This window comes from Ylistrum balloti, unplaced genomic scaffold (genome assembly GCF_031769215.1).
Source record: "Ylistrum balloti isolate Yb309-2 unplaced genomic scaffold, AGI_CSIRO_Ybal_v1 Utg371144, whole genome shotgun sequence".
Lineage (NCBI taxonomy): Eukaryota > Metazoa > Mollusca > Bivalvia > Pectinida > Pectinidae > Ylistrum > Ylistrum balloti.
In genome coordinates this window covers 301,307-325,691 of record NW_026782627.1, presented here as the reverse complement: position 1 = coordinate 325,691, position 24,385 = coordinate 301,307, and the positions used below count along the sequence as shown (strand labels likewise).

General features: G+C 33.7%; 1 protein-coding gene across 1 annotated transcript; it reads left to right on the top strand.

Moving 5' to 3' along the window:
- On the top strand, positions 1-23,299 carry LOC132561064 (ras-related protein Rab-37-like). The gene is made up of 8 exons (XM_060225784.1): positions 1-129; positions 3,514-3,624; positions 8,968-9,009; positions 16,015-16,081; positions 22,180-22,232; positions 22,503-22,625; positions 22,924-23,000; positions 23,200-23,299. Exons 1-8 carry the CDS (start codon positions 1-3, stop codon positions 23,297-23,299), a joined length of 702 nt encoding a protein of 233 aa, XP_060081767.1.
- The last annotated feature ends 1,086 nt before the right edge of the window (positions 23,300-24,385 follow it).

Sequence of the window (24,385 nt, the reverse complement as noted above, 5' to 3'; positions counted from 1 at the left end):
ATGGGTAAAGATAGAATCCATAACGGCTACGGTAGCGAGCCTGGGTCTCCAAATGGCCATCACCCTCTCCGCGAACACAAGCAGGCAACAAGACAAAGCTCAACTGAACTCTTTGACTTGGCTTCCAAGGTAAGCCAATGCAGTGTCGGGTATACTTATGTATGGTTGTCAGAGAATGTCCTCAAGTCTGTAGTATAATACAAAATTGCTGTCATGGTTGAATATGTATTGGGTCTGTATATCGAAGGACATTTTACTGAAAGTACTTTTAAGTAGATGCATGTTTGAATTGCTATAGTAAACAAGCTGTGTCGCTGTTAATGGGGATAAGCTGATACGCCTTTTTAACAAGTATCTGTTTGAGATAAAATCACTGTCACGATTTAGTTTAGTAACCGGTTTAAAAACTAGATATTTACTCTGTCGAATTATTCAGTAATACATTTTACCACTCAAAAATGTATTTATCGGTAATATAACCGATAAATGCGTTAAAGATAAGCACTTTTGTTAATTCGAGTCAGATATTCATTTTGGAAATTTGCATGTTTAAATTCAGTGCCGGAAATGTTGTTTTTTTTTTTTTTAATTTCCCAAAAGGTTGATAGTTTCTGTTAAACTACTAAAATTTTTAGATGATGTTTTCTAAGTCAAATTAATACACAGAATTTGGTACATGTGTGCTTACCATGAGTTAAAGGGACTAAATGGTTAGATATTCATTTCATAACTGATATTTATTTAAAATGGAATAGAAGTGACCCAACACTAATTCATATTACCATAAGTAGAGTGTAAACAATGTCATGCATTTTTAGATTCAGATTAACTCAGAATCATTTATTTCGCCCTGTCATGTGTATATTGTGAAACAAGAGGTCATTTTACAAGTAAGAACTAAAACATGTGGTAAATTAAGTTTTGGCTAATTACATTGTTATACAGAGTAAGAAATCATATCATAACAACAGGTTAAAGCAAGGCTCTGAAAGCGCTATTTCTTATCAAAAACTGTGATGGGTGGTAGACACTACAGTGAGTATCCACTAATGTTAGTTTGAAGCTGATAAACAATTTATCAATTTCTCTCAGAAATTGTTTATAATTTTTATGAAGAGTCAAATTCTAAGTATTACCATGCTTGACTGAAATCAGATGCCAGGGGTCAAACTTAACTTATGTATTCACTAGCTAATCATTTCGAGCGCCAAAAATTTCCACTATCAAAATGAAATTGTGGACTAGCAAAATTTTTGCAGTGTTTTCATTAATTTTAACCCAATGCAAAAGTAGGTTTTTATATGTGTCATATTTACATGCTTGTGACTACAATTTTACTGTACATTATTGTTGGGATAAACCACGAGGATTTCTGCATGTAATTACAGTCATTGTCAATGAAACTCTTACTACACGTTCACAACAGGTGAGATACACACCAAATCAGTAACATTACACTGATAATTTTCAACCATATGTTGAAGAAACACGTAACTCGCAAACATTTTCAGAGTTGACATAATTTTTTTACTTGCAATTTCTTCACTTTAACCCGCATTTTATGAGTTACAAAGAGTAAATTTTGATGCCTGAATGCATGGGAAAAAATAATGAAGTTTAACTATTTAGTCCCTTTAAGAAATTGGATTTTAAAAAGATGTTGATATCTGTATTTTTAAGTCTATGGTAGGACCTAACCACTAATAGAGTTAAAAGGTACAGTCTACTTGTGTACCATCTGGATATATCATTATATCTCTATAAAGTTGTACTTAAAACACAGCTTTATCACAAAATTTTACTGTCCTGATAATTTCTTGAAAAAAATCTCTCACATGTACATTAAAAGGAATTAATTTCAGATTCTCTCATTTCTACTATATTGGTGTGTGTTGGAACATGAAGGTTTACTCTACACAGGTGTATAGTAAAAGTTTATATTGATGTTTCGTTTCACATCAGACAAATGTTACCTTAGGCAAATGACTTAAAAACCTAGTATTGTCATGTAACAATACCTACATACACATTAATACATGTGGATGTCTTGAGATTTACGTAGAGATATTTGGACCTCACTTAAAACAGCAACATGTGTTATAGGGGGTGGCTTGCATAGCAATGCTTAAACCACTTATTACAATTTGATGATGTACGTTCAGCAGCATTTACATAAAGTAGTGGAATCAGCAAAGGTAAAGATGAAGTTTAACATTAGGAAACAGTTTTTAGTTTTAAAGTGTGTTGTAATATATTGTAGAATGTTGATGTTGTGTCAGTAGATCTGGAGTGTAATCTTTCATTTCCACATATTTATTATATGATTTCAGATTTTTTATTTACATTGTATTAATTTCAATTATAAATATGACTGCAGGAATTGATGCTCATTTCTGGTTTTATAAAAAATGCATAATGTACAGGTTCAAACCTTGTGTGTACATTGTATTACATACCGTAGTAAGTATATCTGTAATGTTAATGGTTTACACTATGTGTGAACATTGTATTACATATGTATATCTGTAATGTATATGGTTTACACTATGTGTGAACATTATATTACATTTGTATGTCTGTAATGTTAATGGTTTACACTATGTGTGAACATTGTATTACATATGTATATCTGTAATGTATATGGTTTACACTATGTGTGAACATTATATTACATAGGTGTATCTGTAATGTAAAAGTTAACACTATGTATGAACATTGTAATACATATGGCCACAAGTAAAATTTTAGTTGCCATGTGAATGGGTTTTTTTCATATTTATATGTACAATACGCAAAGTGTTTCTCTTATTTGAATTACCTGTGTTACACAGTGTAACTGACTAGCCGATCTCCTGGTATCACTTATTGTCCATGTTTCTGTATTCATGTATCGGCTTTAACTTTATATAAGTGGGGTTAAAATGGGACTATTGGAAATTATAGTTTCCAATAAAAAGAAATTAATCATCATTTAGGTTCTGGACATACATGCGCTGTAACAGGAGTTTCCATTTTATACAACTGTTAAAAACAAATACAAAGACTTTTCAACTCTTGCTAATTGTCACATCATGTTGTAGTCTCCATGTCAAGTATATGATGTTCTTTCATCAACATTTTATGACGTGGTAGTAAGTCATTATACACCAATATCCTTCTTTTTTTGTCAGAAATTGTGTGTAGACCCCCTAGGGTTACTGTAGATTAAATATACTTTAACTTCATTTATTCAGGATTTCATTTAGGTATAGATAAAACATAAATGTAAAAATTCTAAATTTTATATGGGTCATGATTCCTGCAGTTATTCATTTAGTGTGTTATGCCATGTTTTTATTTGTTTATTGACGTGTAGCACATAGAATCATCCTGTTCACATAAACTATTACTACAGACTCTTCTTTCAGGTTTCTTTCACAGCTATATTAATGTGTGGCAGAAGGAGGTTACATTTACACCATGAGTGAGTCACCTGGAGAATATATGATGTGATTGGTATTATATTAATTGTAGGTGATGTTAATAGGGGACAGTGGTGTCGGAAAAACATGTCTTCTTGTTCGATTTAAAGATGGTGCCTTTCTCTCGGGCAGTTTTATTTCCACTGTTGGTATAGACTTTAGGGTGAGTTTAAAATTTTGTTTTTAATTTTCTGTTTTGTTAATTGATTTTATTTATTTATTTATTTGTTTTTACAATGATGGGTTTAATTATGATGATATCTTAAAAATGATCTACACAGACAATGAACCAATGTCCAGATTGAGGATTGCATACAAGACCTTGTTTGTCTAGATATAGAAACTTACTAAGTTATATTATTATCTCTGACCCCATGAACAACCATGTTTTGTATATGTGAATGATTTTGATAAGAGTTAAGCTTCACTGTCGAGAGTTTAACACAGTAAACAAATATAAATTAAGATAGAAGTTTTATTACAGTACCTCTCTGTCATAGTAATAGAATTCTCATCTCAATGATTTACCATTCCATTGTGAGGAAATATCTGTCTCCATGATGAATACATTTTTTTCAACCTTTGGATATGAAATATTGATGAAGAACTTCTACCAGAAAAATCATTCTGTGGCCTTCAATTAGCAACTCATAACAAATGAAAAAATTGCTGGCTGTGTGAGGGGAACTATATTTGTGTAATGGCAAGGTCAAGGGGGAACCTCTTGTCCCTATTGAGAAAAATCCCCTTTGTGATGATTAATGAAGGAATCCTGTCATTATGGGGATACTACATCACTATTGAGGGAATGTCTGTAAGTCAAGAAATCCATGTCAAGTTGAGTGACCCTTTGTCCATGTGAGGACCCAGAATTCCTGTTACATTGAGGGAATCCCTGTCGTAAACTGCCTGTGTTGTGTAAGGTTGTTGTGTAAGGTTTTCTTTGCAATAGTTGAGTAGAGTTTTTATTAACACAAGACAGGCTTCAAATCAATTCAATTTTCAAACTATATATTTGTAGCTTTTCAACACAAGGCATGCGTCAATTGAGGAAGAAGTCTAGACCCTTATCAAATTTGTACGAAGCAATAAAAGTTTTAGAGGCTACACCTGGACCTTCAAGGAGTTCTTATACCGATGAAAGAAACCTTAGAAGTACCCTCGAACAGAATCCTTATCTGTGAACAGTACTGTTGTATAACCTAAACTAACAGGAGACAATCAATAGAATGTAAATATCAATACAAGTTACCAATATTTAAGGTCATTTGACCTTGATTAATGATCAACCACAATGTTACATTTGGCTGCAAATACCTTAATTAGGGGTTAAGGAGTAGCAGTTTGAATTACAAGTTAAAGAAATAAGACTGTATATGTGATGACCGTAAAGCCCCATGGGCCTCTTGTTTATCTAAACCTGATAGCCTTCAGTGTAATAAGATGTGTGTCATTTTAGATTTAATATGGGGTGGCTAATCTGGGTTGGGGAGGGGCTCTAAATCTACCACTGCACAAGTGGGAAAATTTATGTCTCAGACAAGTTAGACATGTCTCTGTTGAACAAGCAAATTAATACAATACACAAGTTAGAAAATTTATGTCTGACAATGTAGACATTTCTCCATAGAAAAATAGATTCATTTGAGATAATGCCTAGCAACAGTGATAATAAAAAGAGATTGTCTGGAGATTATATCTCTGACTTGGAAAGTCATTAACCCAATAGTCAAGTTGAAAGCACTCTGTTGAATCATCCAGTAGCCCATATAAGTGATAAATTCATGATATAAACTATTTCTTTAAAGTAGTTGAATTGATGAATATATTCTGCTCTTTTAGTATTGAAATTTTTAAAAGACATAAAATACCAAAAAACAGCAATGATTGAAGCATGCCTGACAGGCATCTGTAACTCAGCATAAGTAATTTATTACATTACTCACAGGTTTTTGTCTGTCATACCCATAATTACCAGCATGTGTACATTTACATACCTAGAGTGCAATATCTGATTAGTGCTCCTGTGAACAGCCAGTATCACAATACTGACAGTAATATACTTCTGTAAAATTAATTAGCTGTATTAGTAGTTCACAAATACTGAGATACAGTACATATGTAGTACAGGTAGACCTACCTGTGGTGTAGGTGTGTTTTTTGTTTCCTTGACAATATCACCATATCAATGTTAATTATCTCCTTTTATCAAATAGCTGTGATTGGTTAAAGTTGATAAACATAATAGCAACAGTTTGGACATGTGAGAAGGAGAGGTGTATGTGAGAAGGAGAGGTGTATGTGAGAAGGAGAGGTGTATGTGAGAAGGAGAGGTGTATGTGAGAAGCAGAGGTGTATGTGAGAAGGAGAGGTGTATGTGAGAAGGAGAGGTGTATGTGAGAAGCAGAGGTGTATGTGAGAAGGAGAGGTGTATGTGAGAAGCAGAGGTGTATGTGAGAAGGAGAGGTGTATGTGAGAAGCAGAGGTGTATGTGAGAAGGAGAGGTGTATGTGAGAAGGAGAGGTGTATGTGAGAAGTATGTGAGAAAGGAAGAAATAAATGTGTACTGAATTGACAGTACAGGTTTAACTGCTGTCTGAGCTGACATTTGCAACATAAATCTATAAAAATGTACACTCCTTACTTTCTAGAATTATCATAATTACAAGCTGTAAAAATGTATACTCTGAATTTTACTGTAGATATCAATTGTTTGACTGTATACATTCTGCTATGTATATAAGAATCTGATACATGTTGGGTGAGCTGCACTAATCCCATGAATGTAGTATTGGTGCTTTATATGAAATAATTGTAAACCGTTCCAGAAGATAATGACAACATTTATGTATACTTGAGTCCAATTACATGCTTCACAGTTACATTTGATTTCATGTCCTTTGTCACGTTTATAGTTCCTGTACTTCAAAATGTCATAAAAAGTAAATAATTACTTGTGTATCCTGGTAATCTAGCATCCCCTGTGACATTACTAAACTGTATTGGTGAAATCATGTATAACATAGAAAATGTAATATAGATTGGCATGGAGTTGGAAATAAATAATTAACTAATAACCAACAAGAACTAGTAGTTGTCAACTTTTACAGAGCTCTCCTTGTTTATTTTCCACCATTCCACCATATTGACACAAAATATCACCAGTGATGTATGACATTACATTGAAGTAATTTTAAACTGAAGTTAAGCATGGGCAGTCATGTAAGTGCAGTTTACACAAATCAAATGACTGATGGTGGCAGTTCACCAGTTTGCTGGGGGAGAATTTCCATATGATTGGTTAAATCTGAATCAGTTAAAAACAAAGGACAAAATGAATACAGAAATGACCAACAGAAAAGTCAATTTATTATTAGTAAAGTTGTTGAAAGGCAACAGACAGTAAATGGAGACCACTCACTTTAAACGAATTACAAAGTTCGCTTCAATTAGGCACCGGTATGTAAAGATGTTATACTCAAAGTTTCACTCACAACCATTCAGGCATGAATACTCAACTCTTATAACAACTTCATATAAAAATGTTACGTACATTATGTACAATTACATCTTTACCATAATTTCAGCTTATTTTTTACCATATTTCAACTTCTCTTTACATGATAAACATGGTTGTAGGATGGGGAATCCCCATGTTGTGCTATGTCACATGATACCCAAATGAAGCTGATGAAGGAGTGACAGAATATTCAATTACTGACAAGTAGAGACAGTGTTTAGAGATAAAACATGCATTTTCTGCTCTTATCCATGCTTACTTAATTACTGTCAGGCACAGGTATTGGAATGGTCCTCCTTTATATATAATATATCATATTATATAATATTTTAGACAAAATATATCATATTCTATAATATGTATATGATATGGCCCATTCAATATCAAGGTTATTGATTTAACTACAATTGTAAAGCAAGGTCTCTTAACTTATGGTTAGTTAGTCTTGTTGGTCTGGATGAAAGCGTGCAAGGGGCCTTACTGTAGGAGGAGGAGTTGTATGGCTCACGGCAAATAAAGAATCTGAAAATCTGCAGGAGGATACCAAAGTATTTGGGGGGTAATCCATGTGATCAAGCAAGTGTTTTTTCTTGTCTTATCATGGAATCAAACCCCAGTCACTCTGGTGAAAGATGGGAGCATTACCTCTCTACCACCTCTCAGCCCTGATGAATCACTGTTCAATCTCCCATCAATGGTCCAATTATGATGGACTAACCTGATATAATTTTGATAGGTTGGATTGTGAATGACAAAATTAGCTTTAGGTTTCCACAGAGTGAAACACTCTACCTACTGCAACAAGATTATGTAATACTGTAATTTGGTTGTCTGTCCAACTGTCTGTCTTAAGTCACAATATTTTGTCTTGACAACTGCAGTTTTCACTTAAATGTTATGAAACTTGTGTAAAAATGTAATTAATTGCACTGTGTACCTGGTAAATAACATTGATTTTCCTTTTGAGAATTTGTTATCCAAGTCTTGTAACTGTTTCAGGTAGCTATGTATATATATAGCATTGATTTCAATCACTGGCAGGGGATTTTCAGCAAGGAAATAACCTTAAAACAGAAAACATCAGTATGAATTATGAACGAAACCTTAAAACAGAAAACATCAGTATGATTATGAACGAAACCTTAAAACAGAAAACATCAGTATGATTATGAACGAAAGACTCTCAGGCAAATGTTACTTGGGTGTCAACATAAATCTGTTAACATGTCATTTTTGTCTGTTCATTTTGTGTCTTCTCGTAACAAATTTATTATGTCCATGACGTGTTGAAGTTAGTATGAGTAGATTTATTGAGCTATATTTTATACGTGAAATCATATGTCCTCAAAATGAGAATGCTTTGAAACATCATAACAATTGATCCCCACAGAAATATCAATTTGTACAGTACTTATGTCACAGTTGATGATTGTGAACTGTATCTGTTGGAATGAGTTAAATTTCAGGTTTAACCTTCTGATACAAGCTTCTAGATTACCTGTAAAAAGGTTAAAACACAAATTAACACTTGTACCCAGCTTGGACCATCATACTTCACCTTGGCTTACTTCAGTCATTATAATATTACATTGTATATATACACATACAGTGCCCCATGTTCTGGCATTTCTACATCGTTAAGAGACTTAACAATAACCTTAATACAAGGTCACTGTTACAAGGTTATAACTTTATTGTCTATATATCTCAACATATTACTAATCCTTACCCTGAAATTATTGGACCAGTGTTCTCAGTACACCATGTTTTCATTGTAGACTATGTAAATAATAATAAATCATTGGTAACAAAGCAGTATTTGAAGTAAAAATCAAAATTCAGAATAAAATGACATGAAATAGCATGTATATAGGCTGATTTTACAATATTGCTTAAATACAATTCCTGGCCCCAAACACATCTGTGTTCTATAAATATTGGCATTGCATTTTATTGAATGAAAATTTTGTATATTTTCTTTTTCAGAATAAAGTTGTTGATGTTGATGGTACTAAGGTAAAACTACAGGTAAGAATATCCTTATTCTCATCTCACCTGCCAAACAAACACCTGTACAGTTTCTAATGCATTGATATGTCATCATTTCCTGCCACACCTAATTTTGTTTCAATGATTACAGTCATGTTTATCTTTTAAGAAGGAAGAAGGGGGAGGGGCTTATTTCAGGTAATGGATTACCAGTACAATTTATATGTAATTCTCTGCATAACATTTGAGGGGCTGCTTATTACCTGGTATTAGCTTATTTTCAGATAAAGATGATATAAGTTATAGAAAGTAACAAAATAAATTTGCAGTTAGTACAAATGCAGAAAGTATTTTGATAAATACAGCTTAAATGCTTTATGTAACTAACCATATGTTGTGGTCAAATTTTGTTCTGAAATGTAATGATAAAATCAAATGAGTGGCTAATATTGGTTGAAATATGAAATTGTTCTTCCAATACATTTGCCTTATTTACTGTCATCAATATGTAAAATACTGATATTGATATGTAATTACTATGATTCTCTAGACTTACGTTAATTGATGTTCAGTCTCTGAAATACATAGTTTTAATGATTAGAAACAGGATTGTATTAATCCCAGTAATTCTATACTTTTGAGATATTTTTGATGACTGAAATTTTATGGATCTGGTCCGTCTTTCCTTGTAACCTTACCCTGGTACCTGTGTCGAGAAAAATATATCATACTGGTAGGATAGTATGAAAATTTTTTTCTATCACCGAGTAAAAGTAGTAATAGGTGCGTATTTGTACACCGACAGCATGACCATTGTTGTATGCTGACAGGCGTGGTATACAATGGTCACAGCTGATGACTGGGGTCACAGCTGGTCTAACCCACAGCTATGTTATTGGTGGCATAATCTCTGCCTTTACTTCTAGCAACACATAGATTTATGTGAACCATACACCTATTGTAGCTAATAAGATATTATGAAGCAAAATTCTATATTTAGATATTTGTTTGTGAAACATGGTCTCAAATCTTTCTAAAGATATCTGATTCATGCTAGAAGAGTCTGCCTAAAACACGTTCTTTTCAGAACTAACAGGTAGTTTCTGCAGATTAGATTACAATTGTTCAGGGTAGTAACATTGTTATCCCAGGTCCAAACTAAAATCATACACGTAATGGAGTTAAATCATGAATCTTTATTTTATTTTACATGAATATAACATACAACAGTAACCAGTTTTCCACTTTTTGACAAATTAGAAAGATGGATTGTTGTCATACAACAAAGCAATTGTTGACCTATTCCAGCCTCAAAAAATATCACCTTCTTGGGTTAATAAATCCTTATATTCACCTGAAAACAGGTCAGTAATTGTCTATTACATATTACTCTTCATGGTTTGGAGAGCCTCTTGGCAAGACCATGAACAGTATTAGTTAACAATTTTACAAAGCAACAATTACACATATACAGGTGGGCTCAATTATAACCAGGTATGGGCCTATTGCAAAAATCTTAAATTCAATTTTGACAACCTAAGGTTTATATCCTAGCTATTGTCTACTTGTTTGTTGAAGATGATACATCATATCTGGCAAGGACAAATGCATGTCAAAATACCTGTATTTCTGGTATATATATAACTTATCATGACAGATCCCAGGTGGAATAAATCAAATTAAATATTGATGTGTACCACAAACATAATTAAGACACTAGCTTCCACTGTCTATACATGCCACCCCATGTGTGAATTTAAGTGCCCTCATGTCCCTATATAGCTACCTATATATAAAGCTGTCAGATGTTTCAAACTGTCTCTTTAATTAGCACACTATACCTCTGCCTTTCCAATTCAGTAAATTGAAAGCTTGAGAGAAACTGAGCTCAATTGTAAATAAGTGATTTCAACTCCAACAGAACTATATAAATAGCCAGTAGCCACTACCTTTTGTTATATTGATACAGTCTAAACTACCCAATCTGGAATTCTGACAAATGAACGTGTGGTTTGTTTTTACTGTGGCAGTGAAGGAAACATAGAATACTGTTAAATGATTTATGTGACAGTACTATTGTCTTGTTTATAACCGTAGTAGGTGTTATCTAGGGTTGAAAACAAAATCAATATTCCACAAATATTTCCGGTAAGTTAACTGTGTTGTTCACAATTACAAGTCTTGAGATACACCAGGGATATGAACTACCTGTCCTAGTCAATATTGCTTTATGTCATCAAAGGTTTTAATATACATCCTGGCATGTTTGATCGCGAGTTTTCTTGTGTATAGATAAGAAATTAATTGTCATAAATTAATAGAAAATGCCATTGGCCAGTAATACTGGAATTGATCAACCCTACAGCTGATTACAAACTCAACATGATCGTTAAAATGGTCACATTTGTTAAATATTTATTCGGTGTCAAATTAATGAAATCTTGAGTTGTCCCATCCATATGGATTGTCCCCAGGACATAAAGTTGCTTGTTTACACTTGACTTAGCGTGAAACGCTGTTCTGATCCTTAGTTTTACCTGTATAAGTACACCCATTTAAAACCACCCACACAAGATATCTCCACCGATCTTGCTCCATACCTGAAAAAGGACATCTTAAATGTCACATTTCCATGTATAATATAGGTGTGTTTTATTAGAAAGTAAGAACCTAGACACAGCATACCAGTGCTGTATTGACGTACACCATACACCAGAGTGTAACATTTTAAAGTGCTTTTCATTATGTTAAACAGGTTATGGAAACCTTTTATAAAAGTTTATAAAAATCTTATTGTTTTTTTTTCACTTGTCTTAACTGAATCCAGATATATAGACCATTATCAAATTTCATTATTTTGTTTACTATAGGAGAAACATAGATACTTATTTCAAAAATATCTATTTATATCTACTTGCCTTCGGAGTGATAATTTACAATCAAATTATGTATGGAGTAATCCCATGATGCCTCACAAAGCATGATAAACCAAATGTTGAAAATTAGTCAATGATTAACTTAAATATTAACCACTTGTCATATATCCCATACCTTAACACAGTGATGGCATGATTAGGCATTTATCAAGGTCATTTAGAATGTAGGAAAATATATTTCTTCGTCACAATATACATTAGTAGTGAAGTCTATTGAAATCTATTTAAAGTGAGTGGCATCATGCCCATTTGATATAGTCATCAACAACAACTAGCAACATTTATCCTGAATCATTACTATATAATTACTAATTACTTATGCTATCAGGAACCCTCATCTTTTCCTGGCAGGTCTTAGCCTGTCATTTGACATTTCAACATCAGTCGATATGTGGGCAGAAAACTATAGAGTACATGTGGTGGAAAAAATCACAGCTGAGAAAGTTGAAAAGAGTACAAGTTACATACGGGAACACCATGGCTATTGGAAAAGATTTCTGACTACAACCATTATACTTTAGCTATTGGAGTCAAAAATGGCATTCATGGTGATATGAATGCAATATGACTTGACTTAGTGATGATTTTGATATCAGTTTTTCATTGTTATGTTGTACTTAAAAGTAAAATTCCTTTTTGAGAATGTTGGTAACTTAAATGTCAGTAGCAGACGAGAATTAGAATTATCAAAACTTGTTGATACCAGGATTGAAAAAAAAGTATCCCATCAATACAGCACTTAACATTTCATACTGGATGAACAAGAAATTTAATTGGATGCAGCAATTTTAAGACCGTCATCAAAGGATTCACAGTTTGTGCATTTGATTAAAATTAGCTGATAAAGGTAAATAACAACACGCCTATATTGGAAACATTGCTTTTCTAATCTAGATCTGAATGTAAGATAGCTCAACCAGTGTCAAACTGGGGATAATCAGTTCTTACAATAGATCTATTGTGTTGTTATCATATCCTCTGACCTTGACACCAAACTACTGACATGTTTACATCCTCTGACCTTGACACCAAACCACTGACATGTTTACATCCTCTGACCTTGACACCAAACTACTGACATGTTTACATCCTCTGACCCTGACACCAAACTACCAACATATTAACATCCTCTGACCCTATCACCAAACTACCAACATGTTTACATCCTCTGACCTTGACACCAAACTACCAACATGTTTACATCCTCTGACCCTAACACCAAACTACCAACATGTTTACATCCTCTGACCCTAACACCAAACTACCAACATGTTTACATCCTCTGACCCTAACACCAAACTACCAACATGTTTACATCCTCTGACCCTAACACCAAACTACCAACATGTTTACATCCTCTGACCCTGACACCAAACCACTGACATGTTTACATCCTCTGACCCTGACACCAAACTACCAACATGTTTACATCCTCTGACCCTAACACCAAACTACCAACATGTTTACATCCTCTGACCTTGACACCAAACTACCAACATGTTTACATCCTCTGACCCTAACACCAAACTACCAACATGTTTACATCCTCTGACCCTAACACCAAACTACCAACATGTTTACATCCTCTGACCCTAACACCAAACTACCAACATGTTTACATCCTCTGACCCTAACACCAAACTACCAACATGTTTACATCCTCTGACCCTGACACCAAACCACTGACATGTTTACATCCTCTGACCCTGACACCAAACTACCAACATGTTTACATCCTCTGACCCTAACACCAAACTACCAACATGTTTACATCCTCTGACCCTAACACCAAACTACCAACATGTTTACATCCTCTGACCCTGACACCAAACTACCAACATATTAACATCCTCTGACCCTGACACCAAACCACTGACATGTTTACATCCTCTGACCCTAACACCAAACTACCAACATGTTTACATCCTCTGACCCTAACACCAAACTACCAACATGTTTACATCCTCTGACCTTGACACCAAACTACTGACATGTTTACATCCTCTGACCCTAACACCAAACTACCAACATGTTTACATCCTCTGACCTTGACACCAAACTACCAACATGTTTACATCCTCTGACCCTAACACCAAACTACCAACATGTTTACATCCTCTGACCCTATCACCAAACTACCGACATGTTTACATCCTCTGACCCTAACACCAAACTACCAACATGTTTACATCCTCTGACCCTAACACCAAACTACCAACATGTTTACATCCTCTGACCCTAACACCAAACTACCAACATGTTTACATCCTCTGACCTTGACACCAAACTACTGACATGTTTACATCCTCTGACCCTGACACCAAACTACCAACATATTAACATCCTCTAACCCTGACACCAAACTACTGACATGTTTACAGTGAAATGTGTGATATATACATGTAGTCTGGACATTCTTTGACCCCAATACCAGGGACAGATTTTACAGACTAATATCAGGTGTAACCCTAACCCTAACACCAAACTACTGACCTGTTTACAGTGAGATGTGTGATATAAACATGTAGTCTGGACATTCTTTGACCCTAATACCAGGGACAGATTTTACAGACTAATATCAGGTGTAACCCTAACCCTAACACCAAACTACTGACCTGTTTACAGTGAGATGTGTGATATATACATGTAGTCTGGACATTCTTTGACCCCAATACCAGGGACAGATTTTACAGACTAATATCAGGTGTAAATACTCCTATAATTTTTAGATAAGTATTGTGATATTTGTATACATGACCTTTTTTTGTTATGCCCCTCCATTTTATAAATGGCATACCTTAAGAACAGACTTGGTTACCATATAGTATCTAAACATCAAGGTCTTCACCTGATCAACTTCTGGTTCGCATAGTAGTGGGGGTAGTCATATCTTATAGGCATGTTCTGCTTTCGAAATACACTGTGTATTCATCTATGGATTTTTGCATTTGGTTGGAAACTTATTATGCTTCACATACACACAGTCAGGATTATGACATTTTAATTGATGCCTGTGAAATTGTCGAAGCTTTCATTACCAGGATATGTGAGGTTTCCCAGTTTAATGTCAGATTAGTTTCAATGGAAAGTACACACATGTATGTGTTTGGAACATGATTGTCTCATATATGCTTACTATTGAGGAAGTCTTTTTATCATTTTATTTATCCTTCAATATATTATTGGCCTCCATCATCTCTAACACAGGGTATAGCTTTGGTATATACATAGAACATATACTTAGCATTATGTACATTTTTTCTGATCTGTAACATAAATAGATGGACTTATCACAGCACAGTATAAATAAGCTTTTGTTGACATTGATGCTAATAGAAATAAATAGGTTATTACAGGATAGTGTGAATGGGTTATTACAGGATAGTATGGATGGGTTATTACAGGACGATGTGGATGGGTTATTACAGGACGGTGTGAATGGATTATTACAGGATAGTATGGATGGATTATTACAGGACAATGTGGATGGGTTATTACAAGACGGTGTGAATGGGTTATTACAGGATAGTGTGGATGGGTTATTACAGGATAGTGTAGATGGAATATTACAGGATGGTGTGGATGGGTTATTACAGGACGGTGTGAATGGGTTATTACAGGATAGTGTGGATGGGTTATTACAGGATAGTGTGGATGGGTTATTACAGGTCAATATGGATGGGTTATTACAGAACAGTGTGAATAAGCTTTCGTTGATGCCTGATAAACATAGTAATACAAACAAGGTAGTATAAGACTGTATGATGTATCTATGGTGTTTTGTTTTCAGATATGGGACACAGCAGGACAAGAACGTTTTCGAAGTATAACACGTGCTTACTATCGTGATGCTAATGGTATGTCACCATGGCGACTATATTGATTAAACCTATATAAAGTAGCACCTGTATATAACGAACATCTGAGTTAAATTTGAACTTTGAAATCCTTAGGACTATGATTATGATCTAAGGAACAATCTTAAGTTATATTTATTTCACAAAGTGTCAAAAACTGGAGTCAATTTAATTCAGATGTCTGTTAAATGAGGTGTATATTTGAATTGCTTGGCCTCCTTATCTGATGACCTTGACCTTTGTTGTTACAGATTTGGGACACAGCAGGACAGGAAAGGTTCAGAAGTGTAACACATGCATATTACAGAGATGCCCATGGTACCAAATTTACTGTTCTGTTATGTCTAGTGCTGTGCCCATCTGTCTTTTACTCGCCCATCTTTGGAATCCAAGGGTTTTGCTCTCAAAATACATTATTTCTATACCCTGTGACAGAAGGATAACAACATGCCATCATACAGTGGTGTAAATGTTGATATCATTGAGAGGTTCTGTTTTTCATTATTTTCTAAAAAGAAATAAAATCATAATTAATAGAGGACTTGAAAATACAATAATCATTGTCGTAGAAAAGGTTTTTTTGCAACTACTTGATCATGAAAATTTGAACCCATCAGAATCTTGACAGTTGTCTAAAAACTGTTGTTTTATTGAGTAAAATTAAGACTTGGCACAATATATCAGCTCACTGATTGGTCAGTTTTCTTTTATGAAACCAAACACACTAATAGTGAGCCTTACATACGATGGCTAGAACCCCGTCTACCAATAACAAAACCTATACCCGCTAACAAGCTAAACCTATTTTCCAATTTCCTACTTTCCCGTACGCTCTCTCCTGCTATCTTCTAAACCTCTTGTCCTTTGGAACGAACGTTAAGTGGGGGTCTGGTGTACGGTGAGTCACGCCGTGCATGTTTAAGATCCTCTGGTTTACGAAAAAGAGAAGGCTAATTGCTAGCCGCCACAGAGCATAGGTTTTTAATAGGTAAATATAGAGTTAGACTAGAGTAGGAATAGGTGTTTCAGTGACAGTCCAAAATTCCCCTTTATGCCTCGGCCCTCCCAGCCCCCTCCCGCTTAGTGTCCTAGGCTTGGTTATAACCGGAACAAGGATGTTAAGCACCAAAAAAGAAAGAAGAAAGTGAGCTGTACATTTTTCTAAAAATATTAGAGAAAATACAGAGAAGATGTGTTATAGATTGAGAGCAGAGCTGTTGTATTTCAGAGGTATTTCCCACTAACAGTTACAAATCGTCTGTTACAGCTTTGACAGCTGTGACAGTCACATTGTTTTCACAAGTGTTTCTTATATCATTTTCAGTGTTGTATTTAAACATTTGCCACAAGTATGGATTTTATCAGAATGTACAATTTACGTGCATGAAGCGTTTAAATATCATGAACTGTATGTTGTTTTTTTTTATGTACAATCTTCAGTATAGAACTGTTGTCATGTATATACATGTAATCTTTCTGACTAACAGATATCACTCATATCTGGGCTTCTTACAGTAATAAGCTGGAAATGCAGATTAAATTCACAATTCTAAGGGAGGTTATGTTTTATTTTTTGTCTTCCTATTTGACCTCTGGAAATTAGTACATTAGAATTTGCTACTCACTGCTTTTTGCTTTAATTCAATCAGTCTTTACTTTGCTGAATTTGCTAATATTTTTATCAAGTAGATGTTGAATCAATGTGCGTGACCTTTCAGACGGTATACAAATGTTTATTACATAGCTTATGTGTTGTGTGTCTCATTAGAATTTTAAAAGATAATGAGAAAATAAGATTTTTGCACTGTAAATCACTTATATTGTATGTGGTAATTATTTTCATGTTAATTACAAGGGAGCCAATTACAAATTCAAATCTCACTTATTTGTACAAATCTCTTGATGAAATGCTTGTCATTCCATCATTAACTTGCTTATACTTCTATTGACTCTTATCATGAATTTACATATGCCTTGTAATCTCACAAACAACTCTGCTAGACATATATTCCTGTCATATTCAGACATCTTTAGAACTCTGTACTTTTAAATGACATTCAGTATTGCTGACTGCAGAACTTCACAAAATGTCATTCAACTGTACAACTGTAGGTCAGGAGTCAGATATCAAGCACTTGTGCCACAATAGACATAATTGTAAATTCCCATTGCTAACTTTTTGTTGGAAAGGTGCTGAAATATTTACAATAATAGAGTTTATAACATGCGAACTATCTATTTTACTGAATAACAAAATAAACAGAAGGAAAATTGTCAAAGATGTTACTACTGGGATTGTCAAAGATGTTACTACTGGGGTTGTCAAAGATGTTGCTACTGGGATTGTCAAAGATGTTACTACTGGGATTGTCAAAGATGTTGCTACTGGGATTGTCAAAGATGTTACCCCTGGGATTGTCAAAGATGTTACTACTGGGATTGTCAAAGATGTTACCCCTGGGATTGTCAAAGATGTTACTACTGGGATTGTCAAAGATGTTACCACTGGGATTGTCAAAGATGTTGCTACTGGGATTGTCAAAGATATTACTACTGGGATTGTCAAAGATGTTACCCCTGGGATTGTCAAAGATGTTACTACTGGGATTGTCAAAGATGTTACTACTGGGATTGTCAAAGATGTTACCACTGGGATTGTCAAAGATGTTACTACTGGGATTGTCAAAGATATTACTACTGGGGTTGTCAAAGATGTTACTACAGGGATTGTCAGAGATGTTACTACTGGGATTGTCAAAGATATTACTACTGGGGTTTTCAAAGATGTTACTACAGGGATTGTCAGAGATGTTACTACTGGGATTGTCAAAGATATTACTACTGGGGTTGTCAAAGATGTTACTACAGGGATTGTCAGAGATGTTACTACAGGGATTGTCAGAGATGTTACTACTGGGATTGTCAGAGATGTTACTACTGGGATGACTACTGTATAATAAGTATAAACATGTTAAATAGTGCACAATTCAGTAGGACACAATATGTATCACATGACTTCATTATTTTTAGGTATAATTACATGATTCTCAGAAGCTAAATAGTGACCAATATAAAGCTATCAGTTGTCAATATAGCAGTTTTCCAGAATCCATGTCTCTCATAGCTTATCATTGGCAAATTCAAAGTTATTTCTAGATCAACATTTGCGAAATTATGTATTTACAAATTTATCTGCGAAGATGAGTACATGAGGTTAAGTATTGAAGTATTTCAAACATTCTCATTTTCAATTTTAGAAAGAATTTCATTAATAATTTCACTGAATTTGTTTTCCTTGGACATAAATCAATGTATACGGTATATGTATGAATTTTTCCTGTGAATGCAACATGCAATGTTGATTTATAGACTGAAGCATACTAGTGTGTATAATAAACTGTTGTTGCCTCGGATCATTGATGACAATCATACACACTATTTTACGTTTCTTCTGCTTCATATTTAATTGATAATGGTACGTTAAAATGAACCTAAACCCAATTAATAATCAATGACAGTCAAAATGATACTTGCAATATTGCTGGCTAAGAAATCAATACCAAACAATTGATGAAAACAGTAAAATGTTGTGTTGAAGCCTTACCATTCACTGGTGTTAATTTCCTAGGAATTGTCACCTAATTTTAGAAGTAATGAAATAATGATGGAGTTTATGAAAGGCCTGAGAAGATATTTACAATTCTTATTTTATCGTCTAGATAACCTGGGGTTGGAAAAATGGGAAATATCATGTTCCTGGTATTATCATATTGCAAGAAATTTGGCCTCACAAAATTGAACAATCTAAATATTGACTTGACACCTTAATATGGTGCCACCTGTTGGTTAAAGTGCTGGCCTTATGTGAAGATCTAGGGGTGTAGTTTGATGCTCCCAACCTGATGTAGTTTGTTTCTCTGGAAGCTGAGAAATAGACTAGTCTGTGCTTACATTTGTGTCCTTTGGAAAGACACTTTAATTGCTCTGAATGACATGTAACTACCTCCTGTATGTTGTTCAATGAGTTATCAACCAGCTACTGTGAGGAGGTCCCACCTCAAAATGACCCTGGATTCTCACAGGAACATAAACACATTAAAAAATTTAAAAAGTCAGAATAGACTGTACAAAATGGAATTGAAATAGCATGTAACAAATACATACAGCTGTTTTCTTTGGTCCAAATGGAAGTACAATGTTTACTTAATCTACATGTATCTACAATATTCTACTTTTCCCACATTGAGCTGTGTAGTTTTGATGAGAGCATTATGTTTCATGTGTGATTGTTGTTTAAGATTCAACTCTCTTTCATTATAGCATTATACATCTTTTTCCCAAATATATAATGGTCCTTTTGTTGAAACAATTATTTCTGCCTCATCTGATAGCCGTTTCAAGCAACTTTGATTCAGTATCAATAACAGGAATGATAAAATGTTGACAATTCAAATTGCTTAAGTACAGCCATTAGTTTTAAACTCATTGTTCACATTGCTGGCAGTTAAATTTTTTGAAACTTTTCATTAATTTTTATCATTTATTTAGAAATCTTTTGTACATAATACAATATTTTATATTTCTCCTTATTAATCTTTACCAGCTGCATGCTAAAAAGTGTAATATTTTTGTGGCCCTCTCAGTTTCTGTGGGCAAATGAAGATATGTCACTAAGAGTGTCTTACTCTCTGTTATGATTTGTTGTTGTTAGAATTTGAATAAAAGTTATTGAGGTGTTCCAAGTGGAAAAGGTTAGTACAAGTTACAAGTACAAGGAAAAGTCTAGAGGAGAACAGATATATGAATAACTTTGGTAATAATAAGGTTTTCATTGGTTTTATTTCTAGGAAATATAATGATCGCTTAGATTTCTAATTCTCAATTATTTCTATTTTGCGCTGTAAATTAAATTAGATTAAATCAATAATTCTTGCACAACTTATATCTGAAATTTAGTTCATATTTCAAATTAAAAAACAAAAAATCAAAATCAAGACTGTTAGAATGTAGATTATGTATCATCAGGATATTTCATCAGATACCAATTAAATTTTTTTTTATTCACAACGTAGAAACACAGTTTGCTATTCATTATAACTGTATAACATCAGTACATTATTAAACCCAAAAACAGTTCTATGTCTCATCTGACTCCTACAAAACATCATCAGGACTCTTGAGGGAGATGTGAGCCAGAGGTTTTAGTGATGGTCTCCAGAGTTAAGCCCCTTTAATAAGTTGTAGGAATGATGGTTATAAAGATGGTTATGCTAGTTTAAGATTTTAAAACTACAATAAAAAACAATGTTTAATCAAATATCTAAACAGACATGGCCATGCGCCCTCTATCTATTGACATATACGAATCCTAAGCACAAATTAAATGTAATAAAAATGTCATGACATATTACATACCTAGTTATAGTCTTATCCATATCATCAGAATTAGTGATTATATGTCCTAATTTAAGGATGTTTATCCTTTAGGAATTTCAACAATTTATAATCAAATATGGGTGTCATTATTGAAATCCTTATCATGATTCATGGTACATCTCTGCGACAGAAATAGTTCACTATCTTGATTAACTTTTAGTAATGCTTTAAATTTATGACATCATGTCCTCTTTTTTAGAGCATGGTTATTTTCTGATAAATATGATTCTACTCTCTGTAATAAATGTATATTGCTGAAACATGTTACTTGTTAAGCACAGATTTAAACTGATATTGAGGATGATAGGTTTTGATTATGTAAGCTTGAGTTAGATTTAAATGTAAACTTATGCTTATGGCTGATGTTAATCACTCTTGTTGACTCGGGGTAAAGCATGTGAGGAGTCTTACTGTAGGAGAAAAGCAGCATATGCTGAGAAAACTCATGTGGTCAGACAAGAAACCCATTACCTTTCCTTACCAATTAAGGAAATTGAACCCCAGTCAGCTAGGTGAAAGGCGAGTACATTACTACTGTGCCACCTGACCCCCTAACCTGAGTTTGGTGATATTGAGAATGATCAGTAATTTCAGGTTACCGTATTCCGTCTAATAAGTACACTGCATGCCTAAAAAAACATAAGAAAGGAGTAGCGTTTATTAAAACTATTACAGTAGAAAATTTCCATGTAAAAATGTTTCCAGTCATTGAACTTTGCTGCTTAAAACAGAAACAGAAAATACAGTTTGTTTTTGCAATGAAAAATTACGATTTTCTGCTTTATCAAGAAGTAACACTGTGTAGTAAGCAGTTGTCAGATGAACTTGAATTAAGCACACCCATCTTGATTCCCAGGAAAAAAGGTTGGGTTGTGTAAAATAGGCAGGTGCACATAATAAGTGGAATAAGGTATGATGTCCTGGATTGTCTGTATATAACTCATGTGTCACTAATAAAATTTAACACTTCTTTGTTACAGCCCTACTGCTCCTCTATGATGTCACCAACAAGGCCAGCTTTGATAATATAAGGGTAAGTCTTTAACAAGATGAAACCTTTTTATTGATAATTTGATTTATCAGAAAGATTTAACACTTTGTTCCATGATTGAGGAATTGTATAGGTCATACTAAATATAAGATTATCAGGTCATGATCCTACTCATATTTGTTTCATATCAATATTGTAATGGGACAAATGTTATTTTGACTTCAGAACATTAGATAGAGGTTATAATCAATGAAACTGGTATAGATATAAATTTTCCTTTAATTTGATCGGAAACCTTTTTTTATGTTACAGGCATGGCTGGGTGAAATTAATGAGTATGCACAGGAAGATGTTGTAATAATGTTATTAGGTAATAAGTCTGATTCTGCTGCTGACAGGGTAATACGAACAGAAGATGGAGAGAAACTAGCAAAGGTAATATAACACCAATACCAAACAGAACAACAGCTGTGCCAAAGTGACTGATAGAATCTATCAGAAACATGCATACAGAAAATTCTGTCTCGGGAATATAGACATTATTCAGGCATAATAATGTTGATGTGGCCTGCAGTTAGTGTAAGAAGTGTTGTTATTAATTTTATGGATTTTGCCTTATATGTTGACAAAATGCTAAGAAAGGGAGTCTTGATAAAAGAAAAGTTAAAAATAAAATCTTATATCCATGTCTTTGTTTAATTGTATTTCACTAATGCTAGTTGGTATTTTCCAGGAATATGGTGTTGCCTTCATGGAAACTAGTGCCAAGACTGGGATGAATGTAGATCTAGCTTTCATGGCAGTTGCTAGGTTTGTATGATTACTTCAACAGTGTTATAATCTTGTTTAGTGAACAATTAGGTGTTAAATCACCATAACAGTATGCAATATGTTTGAAATTGTTTTCTTGTCCATCTGTCTAGTAAAATCATTTTTTCATTGTTTGATCATTTGCCTTTTATGTTGTGATGTTTTTATGTAAAAGTTATGCTACTATTTAATTTCACAGAGATTTAAAAATGAAAAAGACTCGAAAACCAACCGAGCCAAAATTTAATGTGGCAGACTATGTGAACCAGGAGAAAAAGACAGGGGGTTGCTGTAGCTAGTCCAATACATGGAACAGCCAGAGCAATTCCACAGGAATCTGTTACAGTTTGATGGACAGATGACTGGATACAGACAGAGATGTGTATTCCTAAGGGGAGTTAATCCAGCGAGGCAATCTTCATAGTTACCTGCAGAATATACGAGTATAGCTCAAGTCATGGACTCCATCTTGTGTTAGTGTATATTTCATAATTTATAATTTTTACATGTTTTGGAATATTTACCATATGAAATAAGTTTGGGGTTCATTATTATATATCAGATATTTTTCTTCATTTTCCATGGCAATTTTTCATAACAAATATACAGAATCATTTTATTTAAAATAACAAACCTTTTAAAAAACCACTGCTTTTCTAACAATTTTCTTTTTTTCTCTCTCTTATACATCAAAGTTCCTAAAGAGGTCTTGTATATGGACACATCAGTACATTGTTTCTAACAAAAACATGTACCTTGTCTCACTGGTAAGATATTGAATGCATGGTTTTATTAGAAGTTATTTTCCAACATGGAATGTTAAGTTAATGATTATACTTGTTATACCTTACTGGTACCTATATTATGGAATGTTTTCTATGTAATGTTCATTAACCCAACTAACATTCAACACCAGCAGTTTTCAAGAAGAAAAATATTGTGAAAATGATCATTTTTGTTCAGTTCTGTTGTTTATCAGGTGAAGATTTATAAAAAAAAAGTATACATGGTATATACTAAAACAATTTTAAAAATGAGAAAAATGAAAAAAGGCGTTTTAATTTGAACAGTTTCACTTTGTACATGATGATGCTAGCTTTCATTTTATTAAATCAACTCGTTACCAATTTGTAATCCTTTATGTGTTGGGTATTTGTAATGAATGGAAGTAATCTTTACGCTGTAAAATTTCTGTATAAGTGATAACAGAATATTTGTTTTTTTTTTGCTTATTGTTGATCGATATATAGATATACCCTTTGAAATGTATCTAGTGGATGAAAGTGTCTCCTTGTAACAAATCTGGTTTTATTTAATGAAATATATTGTTTACTTATTCATACAGAATAATGTTAAAATTTGTTGTCCCTGAATTGTTTTGTCTG